Genomic DNA, 17,302 nt, shown 5'->3' with positions numbered 1-17,302 from the left:
TGTTACCTTACACAATACACAGGAAGTGTGTAATAAAGTAAACGATGAAATATACCCGTACTTAACAATTTACAGGAAGTATGCAGTCCAGTGAGTGAGGGTACCGGTATGTAACGTCGTACAGGAAGTGCCTTTTTTTTACAGTCTCAGACTCCCTTATTTTGCGAGCATTCATCTGTTAATCAAAATATGTTTACAAACAATGTCCAATTGTTGGCTGTTGGTTGCTCCAATTCCAATTGTATGAAGAGGAGTGCTGCCTCATGGGACACATCCCTCAGAAGCTTCCTTAAGCAGTAGTAATTGCGATTGCAAGCTGGATGCCAGATTCCAATCACTGATCATTGCACAGCCACTGATCAATATTTTAAAAAATAACACTAAGACTCCCCAGGCAAGTCAGAATCTTGTGTTTCCGAGGAAAAGTGGGAATGAACTGACACAGAGGAAAGGACGCCAACGGCACTCGGTAGAGCACATACATCCGCCAGGGTGAACAGTTTACGTTTTGTATCCCACTGAGAGGTCGGATCTGGATCCAGACGTGAACCATCATCTAATCCGCTTCTTCTAGTCACCAAACCAACTCATCCACCAAGTTTTGTCAAACCTCGTCCACAACTTTTTGAAATATCATGCGATATATCGTTTTTGTGCCCCGTCACTCAATGGTGAAGAATCAGTTTGAAAAAAAATTCTCCAATCCAGATCCTCACCAAAATCTAATCAACAACTTTTTGAGATATCCTGTTGACAGACAAACAGGCAGGGGTGAAGACATAACCTCCACCCACCTTTGGTGGCGGAGGGAAAAATAAAGTAAAGACAAGAGACGAGACAATAACGTGAACATTGGTTTAAGCAAGCTGACGGTGTACAGGGTGACAGAAATGTCTCGTCACCGCATAAAAAAATTGACATTGCCTTTGTGTGCAGAATATCAATTCGTTTCCTTTTTTACCCTTTCTTCGGATCGAGTGAACGTAACCACGTAAAGTGAGACTTCCTTTGAATGGTATCACGCCATAAATGCTCCGGAAAATGTCCCACAGAACATGCGGCGCAAAATTATTCTCTGTAATGACAATGACGGAGCACAAATGGATCCACTGGACACTTAAGGCTTGTGTGATGTACAATGTGTGATGATGTACAATGTGTGATGAAAAGAGTTCTGCAAATGTGTATATAATACAAGTTATTATAATAACTTGTAGAACCCTTCAGTGTTGTCAGCTGAGATGATAAAAGGCAACGTCACAATTTTTACAAGGGGTGACAAGACATTGTGGCCACCATGTACAATCAGGTTTGATTTATGATGATATACTTTCCATTCACGATGGCTGATTGTCTTTTATTCGTGGTGATCAGGCTACAAAACAAACTCATTGGTGTTGCTCTTTACAAAACACAAGTAAATTCATGATACCAAGATGAAATCCATACAGGAGCTGCATATGAAGATGATCTGGGTTGCGGAGGAGGGATTCCAGCGATTCCATATTCATAGCCGGAGACATGTAATGATACCCAAGCATTCCTGGTGCTTGCCATGCATTTTGACACTTTCGGGCGCAATTTTTCTTCTCACCGGAGTTCACGCCATTGGCATTCACTCTTCATTCCAGCATTTGCAGACCATATGGGGGCACAGCAGGTCCGTATGAGCGCCGGTCTAATCAACGGTGTGACCTCTTCGATTGTTGCTGGTTTTAACAGCACCCACCGGAATAGAGATGCGACGACATAAAAAATGGCCGAGGGTACTGCTTCAAATAGCCAAGAGTATCGAAGCCACACCAACAAAGCAATGCTGTGAGCCTACGCCAAACAGTACTAGGCAGATAAGCCTCTACTCGGCAAGCGTTTCCCTTTTCTATTGACAGGAGGCTCGTCAAAGACACAATACGGCGGCAAGCACGAGCATATTGTGACGTCCACGGGACTTGAACAGTCCCGCCAACGTAGAATGAGCCGAAACGATGGAGGCGATTTATTTATTTATAACCCAAACATGGCGGTTCTAATCGCTCTACCGCAAACGGGACAAGGAAGGTGGCACGAGTCGCTTTTCACTGAGTTGATGATGTTTATTCGTTTTTACTATTACCAGAAATAACAAGACTCGGCAAGAAGAGGGATCCGGGGCGATTCGACGGGATGGTGTGGGATCGGGCGTGGGGAAAACACAGACAATTCCAATGAATATACAGATCTCAAACATCTAAGGCGCCAAGTTCACACACACACACACACACACACACACACACACACACACACACACACACACACACACACAAAACGTAGCTATTTCTGGTGGTCAGGCTGGACCGTGGTGTGGACGCAACTGTCCCTGGATCGGCGTCGGACGAGCTGGCCTTGCTCTCGTCAGGGGGGCAGGAGAAACCGTGGTGCTGTCGACCTCCTGGTCTTGGCCCAAGTCCGCTCACAGCCGCCAGGGAACCAGTTCTGGCGCCAAGTTGCGAGCAGGAGAGGGAGGCAGGTCCGCCCGCCGTTCGACCCCGTACTCCGAGTCAGCAGAACCCCAGAGCCAACCAAGGTGAGGCACGAGGCTCAGCAAGGCTACAAGACACGATGAAGAACACGATTGAATCAGCACAACAACAAGGACGCTCTCCGCGCAACAGCCTCCCCACCAAAAAACACGATCTTTTGGTTGTAATCTTCTTCCTCTTCTTTTTCGACCCCGAACAGAACCTTTTTATCCTCCTGTCCTCGTCACTTCCAATCGAGCCGTTTATTGGCCCACCACCGTCGCCTTCCGCCAATCGTGATCACGGGGCGGAGCCATCCGCTGCACTGTCCTGTGACGTCACGGCCAGTCTCCAGAGAATACCAAAAGGGGTTTACGCAGACACACTTACCCTATCCCGTGTCCCTATCTAATTACGTGACAATTATCATTTCCCCCCTTGAAGAAATGAACATTTACTAGACAACTTATCACCACTGAATTGCTACTTATTACATCGAGATCCTGGTAAACTCGAACAGCATGGCATACCTAATTAAACATCCTAATTACCCTTTGAATGCATACCCCCCCCCCCTCAAACGTAACACTGCCCCCTCCTCTGGTACCGCAGCTCCTGCAAGGTATATCACAGGCGCGACTGTACCAGCCTTAACACTTACTGACTCACACCTAATTAACCTAACGAAATAAAGTAGGAGGGGCAATGGGCAGCGAGTCGCAGCTAACTTACCTATCCTGCTTAATGTACTACCTTATGGCCTTATCTTCGCCAAAACAATCATTAGTTTTTTGTTTTTTTTATCACATGAGAGCACTGAGCGAAGTTGCACCCCATCTTCTGGATCATCGCTCTTGCTCAGCACTCTTCCAGTGATCTGGGGAGGGGAAACAAAAGGTTCCACAAAAACACAACACTTATACTTTACATTCCTACTCTAAGCCTTAACGACACTATTCACAGGATATTTACACTTGACCGCCTCCCCCAGTGGATGCTAATAGACCCAGCGTTACCTGGGGAGCCAATTTTCAAATTTGCTTGCCCCAAAATTATGCGGACATCATGCCTTTGCTGCACATGTCAAGTTGTGCGGGATCGAGTGGGACTCACATCTTCACAACACTCACACCATGGTCATCATCACATTTCTAGGTCATGGTCCTCATTTTAATCATGCAGGCTGAATCCCGTCGTGGCCGTGGGGTGGGTTACCACAAGATGATGGGGGCATCTCAGGTGCAACCATGCCCACAGGTAAGCTTTAGTCCAACCCAGACGTTTCTCCGCCCTGCTCCCTTTGATTCCCACCCCCCTGGTAGCCATCAGCTCTCATCCCGTACAACACACTGGAAGGGGTCTCACTGGCTCCTCTGGCCTTCCTGGGTCGCCAAGGTCCTACCCACCTTGGTCGCCCAACCAGACCCTCTCCCAGTTGCCTCCAGACACTGTCACCATTAGCCACCAGGTGGTGCATCTCCTTGAAGGGTGTCGCAATTCACGCTCACTGTGAGCTTCAGCAATCCCTGTGGACAAGCACATCATCCCCACCCACAAAACCCACATGACTCCCCCACCCCATCGGCCTTACATGTGACACCTGCATTTCTAACACTTCGCCGACCATGACCTTCCCTGTTACCACACCATGTCCAATAAAAAATCAATGTGTGCACCATATATTTCACTTCTTAACTTAAAACAACTCACACAGCACTTCTCACCCGATCCACGCACCAGCCATTGGACAGCCACTTGTGCCCGCTTTGTTTCCAATTACCCACTGTCCCGATTGTCACTCTAAAACTCAGCAGAACTTACAAACCCATGCCAATTTTCCCACAATTCATTTTTTTTCCACCAAAGGAGGCACTTCGCCACAATCTCACCAGCCGTGCATGGCCCTATATGCTCAGCCCGATCTAGTTTTCCCGACCCGCGACAGTGATCTCCGGACCCGACCTATGAAAGGGCATCTCGGATAGACCTGGCGGTTCAGCAGGAGGATTCACCCTCTCCGAGTCTAAAAGTCTATTGGGAGGGTCCCTCCATCGCCGGGTACCGGCAATATCATTGCATGTGTCCTCTTCGCCCGCACCGGAAACAACTCCCCATAAAAGGCCCCCGTGAGTATCGGTGAAATGTCTCTTCCGGTTCCGGACCCCCTCGGCCATAATCGAATTGCTCTATTGGCTGGGCTGGACCCTGCTGCTTTGGCGCACTAACTACCGGATTACCCTTTATCAAACTTGACAGTTTCTGGCAAATTTCCTGAAACATTTGGGTAATGCCAATTTCTCCCAGCCCCTCTCCTTGATCCTGGATCTCCGCCTGTCGGACCGTCACCGATGGCCTCTCGGGCTCCCGACCCGGCCGCCTCCACGAGGCCAGCCTGGTCGCGCACTCAGCCGCTCGGTGAACGGTGGGTGGATCCTGTAGCTCCACTAGCGCTCGGACCTCAGGGTCCGGAAGAGCAGCTAAAAATTTCTCTAGTGCCAGTCTGTCCCACGCCTCCACTGCAAGGTCCCGATACGCGATCCTGACTGATTGGTAAATGTCCTGTGCCAGCTCCTGCACTGTCTCACCCGGCTTTAATCTGCGGTGCTGGAGCTGGGCCCGCACCAGATCACAGTTTTCCGCGAACCCAAACCGACGGCTCAACGCCTCGCAAATGTGGGAGCTGGTCAACATCCCCTCCGCTATCACGTTTAACACATCTGCAGCTGGTCCCCACAACGTTGCCACCAAATTCCCTGTACGTTCCCGCTCATTCCACCCGTTTAGTTGGGAAATGCACTCAAATTGCGTCAGAAAAGCTTCAACGCTCCCTGACCCGTCGAAATTTACCAGGGGGATCACTTTTACGGTGGCCCGCTTCTCAGTTTCTCCCTTGTCCGAATCCAGCCCAGGGATCAAACACCCTTGTGGCTGCGTATCCAATTTCGGAGCCCACTGTGGCCAAAGATGTTTTGTGGTGAGGGTCTCATGGGTCAATTTTGCCTCCTGTTCCAAACGTTGAATGGACCGATTCACCTCTTCCCGCAGGATCTTCTGGGCCCGCACAACCTCCTCCAAGGCTCCGTCGCGAGTTTGTAGCTGCTCCTCAACCAACCCGGACACTCTACTTACAAAAGACGGCTCTACCAGGCCTTTATCCAAGACTTCATCTTGGCTCATAATTTTATCTTGTTCATCCAAACGAGCCTCCAATCCTTTTACCTCCTCCGCCAAATTCATCCCTTGCTTCCTCAGCTCTCCCCACTCTTCAACCTGCAGCTGCATACGAGCATCCACACAGGCACGATGACGTTCCAGGCTTTCATCCACTTTATCAACCCGAATGTTCGTTGCATCAATTTTATCTACCAATTTTTTTTGTATATTTTCCCCCTCCAATGTAATTTCTACCTTTGTTTCCTCCAATCTATCCTCGAATTTACTTTGTATTTCTCCCAATTTAACATCCACACACTCCTGCATCTCAGTTTTCATTTTCTCCATCTTTTCCCCCAATTCATCCCTCATTAAATCAATCCGTGCACCCAACTGTACCCCCATTACCCCCAATCGATCCGCCATCTCTGCCCCCTGTGCCGTCATTTTTGCCCTCTGTGTCACGAATTGATTTTCCATTTGTGCCGTCATTTCTGCCCTCTGTGTCACGAATTGATTTTCCATTCGTGCCGTCATTTCTGCCATTTGTGCCCCCTGTGCCGTCATTTTTCCCCCTGTGCTGTAATTGCACTCATTAAACGTTCCAACATTGTCCAGATCATCATCGTGCTGGTTTCCGGCGCTGCCGGCTCCGTTACGGGCGATGAAGCACGGTCCACGCTCGGAATGGGGGAGGTTCCAACCCTACCCCCGTCTCTCCCTTCTTCCCCCGACTCGCTGCCAGACACGTGGCCTTCCTCCTCAAACATCTGCACATCCGCCATGGTGCAGAAGTCCCGTTTGCCGCCAATTAATTTAAATTTGAAAAATCCCGCCAAAATTCTCCCGCGCTCACGCGCTTTTCTGTAATAATTTTATATTCCAATTCGTGGCGAGATTTTAATCTTGGTATATTCTCCCGATACCAAATATAATTTAGAGGGGTTCGAACATCCCACTTCTGACACCAAATGTGACGTCCACGGGACTTGAACAGTCCCGCCAACGTAGAATGAGCTGAAACGATGGAGGCGGTTTATTTATTTATAACCCAAACATGGCGGTTCTAATCACTCTACCGCAAACGGGACGAAGAAGGTGGCACGAGTCACTTTTCACTGAGTTGATGATGTTTATTCGTTTTTACTATTACCAGAAATAACAAGACTCGGCAAGAAGAGGGATCCGGGGCGATTCGACGGGATGGTGTGGGATCAGGCGTGGGGAAAACACAGACAATTCCAATGAATATACAGATCTCAAACCTCTAAGGCGCCAAGTTCACACACACACACACACACACACACACACACACACACACACACACACACACACACACACACACACACACACACACAACGTAGCTATTTCTGGTGGTCAGGCTGGACCGTGGTGTGGACGCAACTGTCCCTGGATTGGCGTCGGACGAGCTGACCTTGCTCTCGTCAGGGGGCAGGAGAAACCGTGGTGCTGTCGACCTCCTGGTCCTGGCCCAAGTCCGATCACAGCCACCAGGGAACCAGTTCCGGCGCCAAGTTGCGAGCAGGAGAGGGAGGCAGGTCCACCCACCGTTCGACCCCGTACTCCGAGTCAGCAGAACCCCAGAGCCAACCAAGGTGAGGCACGAGGCTCAGCAAGGCTCCAAGACACGATCAAGAACACGATCGAATCAGCACAACAACAAGGACGCTCTCCGCGCAACAGCCTCCCCACCAAAAAAACACGATCTTTTGGTTGTAATCTTCTTCCTCTTCTTTTTCGACCCCGAACAGAACCTTTTTATCCTCCTGTCCTCGTCACTTCCAATCGAGCCGTTTATTGGCACACCGCCGTCGCCTTCCGCCAATCGTGATCACAGGGCGGAGCCATCCGCTGCACTGTCCTGTGACGTCACGGCCAGTCTCCAGAGAATACCAAAAGGGGTTTACGCAGACACACTTACCCTATCCCGTGTCCCTATCTAATTACGTGACAATTATCATTTCCCCCTTGAAGAAATGAACATTTACTAGACAACTTATCACCACTGAATTGCTACTTATTACATCGAGATCCTGGTAAACTCGAACAGCATGGCATACCTAATTAAACATCCTAATTACCCTTTGAATGCATGCCCCCCCCCCCTCAAACGTAACAATATTATTTTCGCTTTTCATGACTCACTTTCCCTGTTACATCAGTGCAATAGAAAACATGGTTGGAATGTTTGGTGGAAATGCATGACTGAGATTTAATATTTAAAAAAATAAATTGTGGTACTGTAATTTAATCATTAGGAGTCTGGATTTACTGGATTGACTGGATGTCGAGACGTGAAGCATTCCTAATTTGTCTCTCGTTGGTTACAAATTACAAATCCCTGCCCTAACTTATAGGGGGCACTGCGTCATCGGCACAGCTGTGCCCTCAGCCAATCATGATTTCACCCGCAGCACAAAAGAAGATTAATCAATGAAGCAAATAACAAAAACAGAGGAAAAATAACCACCAGTTGTTGAAAGAGACAATATGAGACAGAACATGCATGACAGGTTAGAGATGAAGATTTTTCAAAAAGTGTTGGGATAAAAATAAATCATAATAACTGCATAGGAATTAATGAGTAACGGTAATTACCGAGTCTACAAACACTAAGATTGCCAATGTGAAATTAAATGGGCTGTTGAAGAAGCTTCTGATGCAAGACCAGGATTATGTACGAGTGAAATGGGCACGAGCGATGGCAGGGAGTGAATCGGCTCAACGGATCATGAGGGTCAGGAGCAAATGGTTCTACGGGTGATGAAGTCAAGCACGATTCAGCATTATGGATGACGAAGAGCCACGGACTACAGTTTGGAGGGGATGAAAGAGGACCACATGTACTGAATGAAGTGCAACGTCATGGAACGCCATCAATCGGCAAACCATACTTGCCTTAACTGGATATCGATGTAAGCGTCACGACAAATTGGCATGGTGTTGAGGTGGACGTTGAAATTAGATACTTAGCTCGAACGTTGGACGGACATGTTTAGCATTCCACCTGAATCCACGGCTTGTGATGTGCTGGGAACCTGGGTTCAAGTCGAACATACGATGCGTATTCTTCCCGTCTACTAATGTTCTTGTAATTCATGTAAAAAAAGAAAGGTCTCCGCATGTCGTTGCTCTGCATGTGATTTACGTATAAGCTCTTTCATGATCCTCGGAGCTAAGTATGGAAAGGAAAAGGATGGAAAAGGTTTCAACCACCGGATGGAAGATCGCAATCCAGACTACAAACCCAACAAACCTTAACATTGACCATGGAGACTTACCCACTGCACTTCCTCTCGGTATGGCAGGCCATAGTAGTCACACATGCAGGCATACATCTGTGAGAATCCACCTGTCATGAGAACCTGAGGTTAGTGCCAACATTGTTTCACCAAAAGTGTAGCCAAGGCAGTTTTAAGAAATTTGGCAACCATTATTATCATCATCATCATCCCCCTCCCCAACCATAACGGGATGACAAAAGCAGTTATGGGATGCGCTGCATTAGAGTGAGGCCAGATGGACGCACACAACCAGGATTTACTAAACAATATGCTCCGAATTAAAAAAAAATGGAAAGAGCGGATTATATCCTCAGGCCTAATTTCATCCTTGAAATACAGACTTCCTCAGGCATATGTCTAACTACTCAGCACGACCCATACTTTAACAATGTAATGTGTTAAACAACCCCAGCACCAGTTCACCAATGACTGTAACCTCACCACAAGGCATGGGCTCAGCTGTGGCTTGACTCTCCCAGGCTGCCTGCAGCTGCGCTATCCTCTCGGCAGGCTCCAAAGATACCTTCCTCAGCAGCTTCCTGCATCAGGTCAAAGGTCATGCAGACCATATTGAGGTCTGAACTAGTTTGTCTCCACAAAGAAACCAGGCAAGAAAAGTGCAGGCCACAAACAACAATAATGTGCCTTTTCCAAAAAACAAAATGAAAGTGTTGCAGGATGTGAATGCAAAAAGGAAGCAGAGGAAATGTAAAAGCATTAGGCCTCGAGTGAGTGCGAGTTCAATACAGGCCTTACATTGCTGGAATGTTTGGGAAAAGCCTTTTGAGGGAACACCCCAGGTAACCCACCACCTGGTCAGTCTCCTCTGCCAATGGAAACCTGAGAGCGAGCGACGTTCGCTCTGTTTCTATTACGAGCTGGGAGGTGCATGGTGGGAACAGGGCAAAGCTGAAGACAGCATGGTATAAAAAAAGGAGATGACAGAACGTCCTCATCATGCAATATTTTCCTGCTCGATGGAAATAAACAAAAATCACCAAAGTTTGCGGCCGCGATCATTTGTTATTGTCATGCAGTTTTTATCCCACAAGTGTTTAACCCGAACCCAGTAATTTATTGTGGGTAAAAATTGGTTGAATTGACCGTTTTCGACTTACTTTCATGTTTACACTACGCTGCCATAAACCCGTGTCTGATGTGAACAAGTAACTCGCGTTTAACATGGGAGTTGACGAGTGTTTGACTAACTTGGCCCAATGTGTGTGCAGAAAGCAAGGACACCAATGAGTGGTCAGATACGTCCACCCGATTCAGCAAACAATACAAGGGAAGCTCACAGACAATAATTTTATATCATAGACCAGCAATGAATAAAGTTCAGGTTGACGTCACGTGATTTTAAGATAATGAACAATTATAAGAATATTATCTTATATATTATTTCCGAGTTTGTGGTTTCGTGTCGCGCTATCTTCGACTTTGCTCTGCGCTCGAGTAACGTGATATTCGGCTTACATTATCTCAAAGACCATATGAGGTGCATGGTACAAAAAAAAGTAAATAAAATGGTTCTGAAACAGTGAAATCGTATTCCACTTACTGCATTAAAGTAAAATTACTACTGATACTCTGCATCAGTTCCTTTCTCAAACACACCCACCCCAACATGTCGCGCAGAGCGCGGGTTATGCAAGTCATCATTAAAATACTCTTCGTTTTTGTCAATCGTCAACAAAACCGACTTGCATTGTGATGTCGCCGACACCCAGAGTGCCCCGGGAGGTGATGGCATTTCCCCCAAGCTCAATGGCTGTATTTGTCTTGGCTAACAGTCCTGTGTTGTGTCTCGTGTATCCGTCTGCATGCCCACGTGTGTGTGAAGTGTTTGTGTGTGTGTATGAGAAGTTTGTGAGAAGTGTGTGAGAAGTGTATGTGTGTCAGTTCCACTAGGAGCCTTAGATACTGTAAAAAAGAAAAAAGAAAAAAAATTATTCTTCGATAAGGAATGTACTTCATTATGGACGAAAATTTCTCTGCAATTATTTCACTTTGATTACGACCGCTTGATTGCACCCAATCTCCGAAGCAAAGCAGTGTCAAGTGCAGGAAGTACTTGGAGGGAGGCTTCCATGGAGGGACCGATTGTTGGAGGCTGTGGAATGGCAGTCCAGCTCAGTCGGTATGGTGGTCATCTCTGAGATGTGAGGTCATCACCACGCGCACGAGTGAAAAGCGGGGCTAAGCAATAGCTTCGCTTCTTTCCGTCTCTCCACAAATGCGTTTATGATCGAGGAACAACTTGATTTCAATTGGTCAATGTTATAGTTTGAGCACAAATCGGACCATGAATCACCTGTGGCTGCTCATTGCACCATTGCACGGAGCGCGGCTGTGCCGCTGATGCAGTGCCCCCTTTTTTCCAGGAACCTGGTACTCATTTTGCTGAGCCCAGAAGGATGACAGGCTGAATCAACCCACCTCGTTTTATTTAACGGCGCTGCAGGGATTCAAACTCAAGACGCGAAGATCCTAAGGCAGTCACCTTAACCGTTAAGCCAACACCAGGCTTACTTTTGTGTATGAAGAAAACAAAACACAAGTAGAGGTACATTCAAAGTACCGCCCACATGCCAAATAAATAAATAACAAATCCTCCAGTGTGTGACATTGTCGGGGTGCTTTCGGTGCCCGGCGATGCCACCGTGCAGCATATGGAGACAGAATTGGGAGGGAGCGGTCCACTTCTGAGGTGAATGTGTACAAATGATACTTAGTTCATGTGTACGAATGTACTTCTGAGTTCCTCTTCTTCTTCTTCTTCTTCTTGCACATGGCAGCTTGACTGCCAGGTTGCTATCATTTTGTTGGGGCGTGACTGTGCCGCTGATGCTGTGCCCCTATACCAGTAAACTGGTGCTTATTTCGCTGACCTTGGAAGGATGACAGGCTGAGTCAACCCCACCTGGTGTTAATTCAGCGGAAAACGGGACTCAAACTCAGGACACTAAGATCCCAAGCCAGCCACCCTAACCACAAAGCCAAAACCAGGCTTTCTTCACAATTGAGACATCGGGTCAAAAACGATATATAGAATGATATTTTCAAACATTGTGGCTGGGTTGTGACAAAACTTGGTGGATTACTTGAGTAGGTGATACAAACAAGCCAATTACATTTTGGTTAAGGTCTGGATGCAGATTCGGCATATCAGTGGGATACAAAACGTAAACCGTTCAGCCTGGTGGAGGGATGCGCTCTACCAAGTACCATTCTAGTTCTCTTTGAGTCCGTTTCCGACGGCCTGGAAGTCAGCCAATGTCATTGCAATACACAACCATGGTGCAAAAATGGATCCTCTTAACTCCAGGCCTATTAGCTTGCATCCAATTATAAGGAAGGTCATGGAATCCATCATTGCAGTTGACATCAAATCCTTCCTTTGCTCCAATGGCCTCATCTCAGTTCATCAGTTCAGTTGTGGACCCAGTTATTCTATGCTGGACATGCTGTGTCTACTCTCCCAAAAATGGATGGAAGTCCTCAATCTCAGACTTGAGATCAGGGCTATCTTTCTGGACATAGCTTGAGCATTTGATAAAGTCTGGCACCCCACCTTGATCTCCAAACTCTGTTTATGGCATCCAAGGCCACCTCCTCTCATAGCTTACTGACTTTCTCCACTCCCATAATCAGTGTGTATCTCTGAACGGGATCATTGAGTCTCTCTCCCTGTTTCAGCTAGAGTGCCCCAAGGCAGTGTCAATTATCTTTCTGATTCCCTGGAAAATCCTGTTCATCTCTTTACTGATGATTCCTCCCTCTACTGAATCATCTCTCGTCCTTCAGACAGGCATGCAGCAGCCTTTGCCCTCTCTGCAGACCTTAATAGATTCAGAAGCTGGCCCAACACATGGAATATGTCTTTCAACCCCGATAAATCCCACACATACTCACCCCATCCATCTGAAAGGATCATCTGGCAAACCATCCCATCCACATCGGAAACAAACCTATTGAAAAGGTTGTCACTCAAACTCACGTGCCTCACCATCAGCTATGATCTTTCTTGAGCAGACCATATTTCCAAGATGGCCTCCAAAACCAGACCCCGACTGGGCATCCTCCATCATGCAAGGTCTCTCCTTGGCAAATCTGAACTTATGACAACCTGTAAGGCCTTAATTCACAACTTGGTAGAACATTGCTCTCCCCTTTGGTCTGGTACCCTTGCTTCACACCTTGCCCTTCTTGATCCTGTAGAAAGCAGGGCCTTCAAAATCATTGGGATCTCCCTTGCTAAAGCCGAGTGTGTCGGGTTGTCTAGGACATCACAGATAAGTTGGTGGCCTCTCTGCATTCCAGCACCTCCTTTTTGGTCTTGTACACTCTGCCCTCTCTTGGCTCTGTCCCTGCCAGGTTTCTGCATGATGCATACGGTCTGCCAGTAACCCTCGCTTGTTAAACTCTCAAAATCCAGGCTCACCACTCATTTATTCCCATTTTCTCTCACATGTGGAACCAACTTCCCCAGTATGTTCAGTCCCATTCTTCCCTCTATGGCTCCAAGACAGCTCTTCACCACTACCTCAACCATCACCGATCCATACTCATCTCTTCAACCCCAAATTACCCTATTCCCAAGCTCTCCCCTTTTCCAGGTTATTATGAACTAGTAGTAATGCCCGGCGTTGCTCGGGCTAGCAATAAGGTCCGGTGTTGCCCGGGCTTTCTTGCAAATTTCCTGAATAGCTGTTAGCGGTTAGCGGTTAGGGGTTAGCGGTTAGGGTTAGGGTTAGGGTTGCAGTTAGGGTTAGGGTGAGCGGTTAGGGTTAGCAGTTAGGGTTAGCGGTTAGGGTTAGGGTTAGCTGTTAGGGTTAGCTGTTAGGGTTAGCTGTTAGGGTAGCTAACCCAAACCCTAACCCTAACACCAACCCAAACCCTAACCCTAACCCTAACAGCTTGGCATAGCGGAGGTAAACAGCGCCCGGGGCAAAGTGGAAATTTGCGTCCCCCGTAGGCCTTAAACTTGAGTGGATTTGAATGGAAAATCCCATAAGGGATATCGATTTATCGATTTTTTCGAATATCGGAAGTGTTATGGAAAAAATTTATAGCCAATGACCTCAGTTGGACCAAAAGCCATAAACGTACCGAATTTGAATGGAATCCGTTGGAGTTTGTGAAAATGCATCAAAATGAATTTTGATGGGCCTCTTCAGGAAGACAATAATATCATTAGTACATGTGCCAAATCTGGAGCCTGGTGTTGGCGCAGTGGTTAGGGCAGCGGCTTGGGATCCAAAAGGTCCTGAGTTCAAGCCCCGTTGGGCCACTGAATTAATACACCAGGGGGTTGACTCAGTCTGTCATCCTTCCGAGGTCGGCGAAATGAGTACCAGTGCACTGGGCCGGTGTATACCCCGGTTAAAATAGGTGTACCATATCCCTGTGTCGTAAGAGGCGACCAGGGTTGCGTCAGGAAGGGCATCCGGCGTAAAACATGTGCCAAATCACTATGCGGATCATACGGATGATCCGCTGTGGCGACCCCGAACGGGAGCAGCCGAAAGAAGAAGAAGAAGATGTGCCAAATCTTGTTTCATTTCATGCAGTAACAAAAATCTGATGGTGGAACAAAGAAAGGGGCATGCCGAAATATTAATATAGATTATTCCTCCTCTCTCTTCCTTTGTTAGTTATCAGTTGGTTTGCTCTTTTTCTGTTTCATCCCCGCTTTCCCCCTCATTTTCTTGCTGCATTTCAACTTATGTGCGGCTTGTTCACCCCAAGTATCCCTCTTCCCATCCCCTTGAGATTACTCTCACCTCCAATCTGCTGTTGGTGTTTCCCCCTTTCCATTTTGTTCTATCCATTCTGCTCCAGCTCTTTGACGAGCCCCGACCGTGTACAACACAAAAAAAAAAATTTTTAGTTCACCGGTTGACAAAGTCTCCCTCAACATGGATTATTTTTTTTTTCTGTTCCTGCAATTATGAGAAATTGTCCTCCAGTGAACTTTACAATTTCATCTCTACATCTGATCTTCAGTCTTCTTCTTCATCCTTCTCTCAGTTGTCAGTGGTGCAATTATTGTTGTCCATCAGTTGTTCGTTCTTCTTTTCAAGTGTTCAGCCCAGTTCAATGTCAGTGCTTCGATTGTGACAGAATGCCAATTAAGGCTAAGCGCATGTAAGTGGTTACCACTCTGTTTCAAAAATGTCAAAAAATGAAGTTGTTCCATTGCCTTCTCACTACATTTTCCTGAAAGTGTAAGTCTAAATGAGTTCAGAACAAAAAACCGTATCGCTTAATTACATATATATATATATATATGTATATATATATATATATGTATATATATATATATATATATATATATATATATATATATATATATATATATATATATATATACCGAAATATGATACTTTGAAGAAGGGGTACCTATTCTGATGGTTTTGCGAGTTTTCAATGAAATTACCTAATTTTTCTTTTTTGGCAAAATAAATGAAGGTCATAGTATGTAACTTATTCTAGTAACTAATCTAAAAATCAAAATACCAATTTCTGGGATTACTAAGAAATAATTCATACCTATTTTTTTATTACTGCTCCATTCAGTGGCTGTCAGATGATGAAAAGCACTAAAAGAGAGATTTATCGAACAAATTCTTGGACGTAAATTTTCAATTCAATAAATTCTGGGAGGAACAAAAAGCTCTCTAAATTCTCCAAAACTGTTTTAACTGCCTTCTAAATTAATTTTTAAATTTTTTTTTTTTTTTAAATACTAAATAAAATAATTTTTAAATACCTGGAAAATATTTTTAAAATATTTTAAGAAAATTAATTTTTTAATCAAATTTTAAAAAGTGTGACGTGCAGTCGAATAAAAATGCAAAATTACTTTAAACCAAAGCCATGCATGTTTTCAATATTTTTTATACTATTATATCTATATTACTGTGCCCCATTTGTAAATAAATTTTAGTGAAAATAATCTGATGCACAGAAGAGTAAAAGCATTTTTTTTAAAACGTGACATGCAGTCGGACATTTGGGTTGGAAAGTTTGGTCAAGCCGCTGTAATTTAGTATCCACCCGGATCATCTCAATTTTTTTACATTCATTATTGGTAATAAGTTGAATAATTTAAGACACGTAAATATGAGTTATTGATAAACTAGTCATTTTGTTGGGGGATTTCATAGTCCTAGGCTCGAAAAGGGCAATAAAACAAGAAAAAATAAAAATATGCCAGAATGTGCATATATCTTGCGAATTAGTGTAGTAGATAGTAGAAAAATCGTGCAAATTATGATACAAGCATCAAATTTGGCATTTCTGTTCTGCAGGGCTTTCTGATAAAATCTGCCCAATTGGCCATTTGAAAATCCAAATTTTGAAAAATTTGAAAAAAAAAAATAACCAAAAAAATTTGAAGTCACAGCTGGCTGAAATTCTTGAAGCGCAAGTGAACATCCCAGACAGAGAACCAAGGGGAGATGCAGTCATCATTGATGGCTCAGCACTTATCAATGCCCGACCTCCATGCACTTCAAAGATATTTGATGACTATGCTAAAGAAGACATCATCCCAAAGGTGGAATCCTATGGTGCCAGGAACGAGAGGGTGGACTGAGTGTTTGATGTGTACAAGAAGTCAAGTCTGAAGTCCAATGCAAGGTCGAAAAGGGGGAAAGGAATCAGAAGAAGAGTGACAGGAACCAGTAAGACCCCAAGTAACTGGAGAAGCTTTCTTCGAGATGACACCAACAAGACTGAGCTGTTTCACTTCCTTGCAGAAAAGATGTGTGAAGCACAGATGACAAGCACAGTCATTGTCACAAAAGGAGAAGATGCCATTAGCAACACAAGGAAGTCACTAGATGCTGTGTCTCCATGTTGTCATGAAGAAACTGACACTCGAATATTTGTACACGCCAGGGATGCAATGACGGATGATAGCAAGTCCATTATCATTAAGGCTAATGACACGGACGTACTAGTCATAGCAATATCTGTACTGCCATCCTTACAGGAACTAGGTCTTGAGAACATGTGGATTGCCTTTGGCCAAGGAGCCAAGGCACGATGGATTCCAGTCCATGAGGTAGTTTCTGCAATAGGGCCTGAGAAAGCTGGAGGGATCCCATACTTCCATGCGTTCACTGGATATGACGTCGTGTCTGCCTTCCGTGGTAAAGGGAAGAAAACTGCATGGCAGACTTGGAACGTCTTTGATGATGTTTCTGAAACATTCACCAATCTCAGCCAGCATCCAACATTGATTCGTGATTTTGACTTTTTTGAATTTTTTTTTTCTTTCAAAATTTGGATTTTCAAATGGCCAATCAGGCACATTTGATTAGAATCTGCTGGAGA

At 45.5% G+C, this 17,302-nt stretch overlaps 1 protein-coding gene across 5 annotated transcripts in view; it reads right to left on the bottom strand.

The window, feature by feature from the left end:
* The window catches only part of CARMIL1 (capping protein regulator and myosin 1 linker 1), a 252,839-nt gene that overhangs the window by 131,253 nt on the left and 104,284 nt on the right, over positions 1-17,302 (bottom strand). For all 5 annotated transcript variants that reach the window (XM_085890034.1, XM_085890033.1, XM_085890032.1 and 2 more), the window contains 3 exons: positions 9,713-9,834; positions 9,398-9,495; positions 8,954-9,024 (listed from right to left, as the gene is read on the bottom strand). In XM_085890034.1, coding sequence (XP_085746160.1) covers positions 8,954-9,024; positions 9,398-9,495; positions 9,713-9,834 — 291 coding nt within the window. The remainder of the gene's footprint in view (positions 1-8,953; positions 9,025-9,397; positions 9,496-9,712; positions 9,835-17,302) is intronic.

This window comes from Eptatretus burgeri, chromosome 7, assembly GCF_056783735.1.
Source record: "Eptatretus burgeri isolate ZD-2024b chromosome 7, Ebu_testis_v1, whole genome shotgun sequence".
In the NCBI taxonomy this organism is placed as follows: Eukaryota; Metazoa; Chordata; class Myxini; order Myxiniformes; family Myxinidae; genus Eptatretus; species Eptatretus burgeri.
Note: the sequence above shows the minus strand (reverse complement) of the source record. Positions and strands in the feature narration are given on the sequence as shown.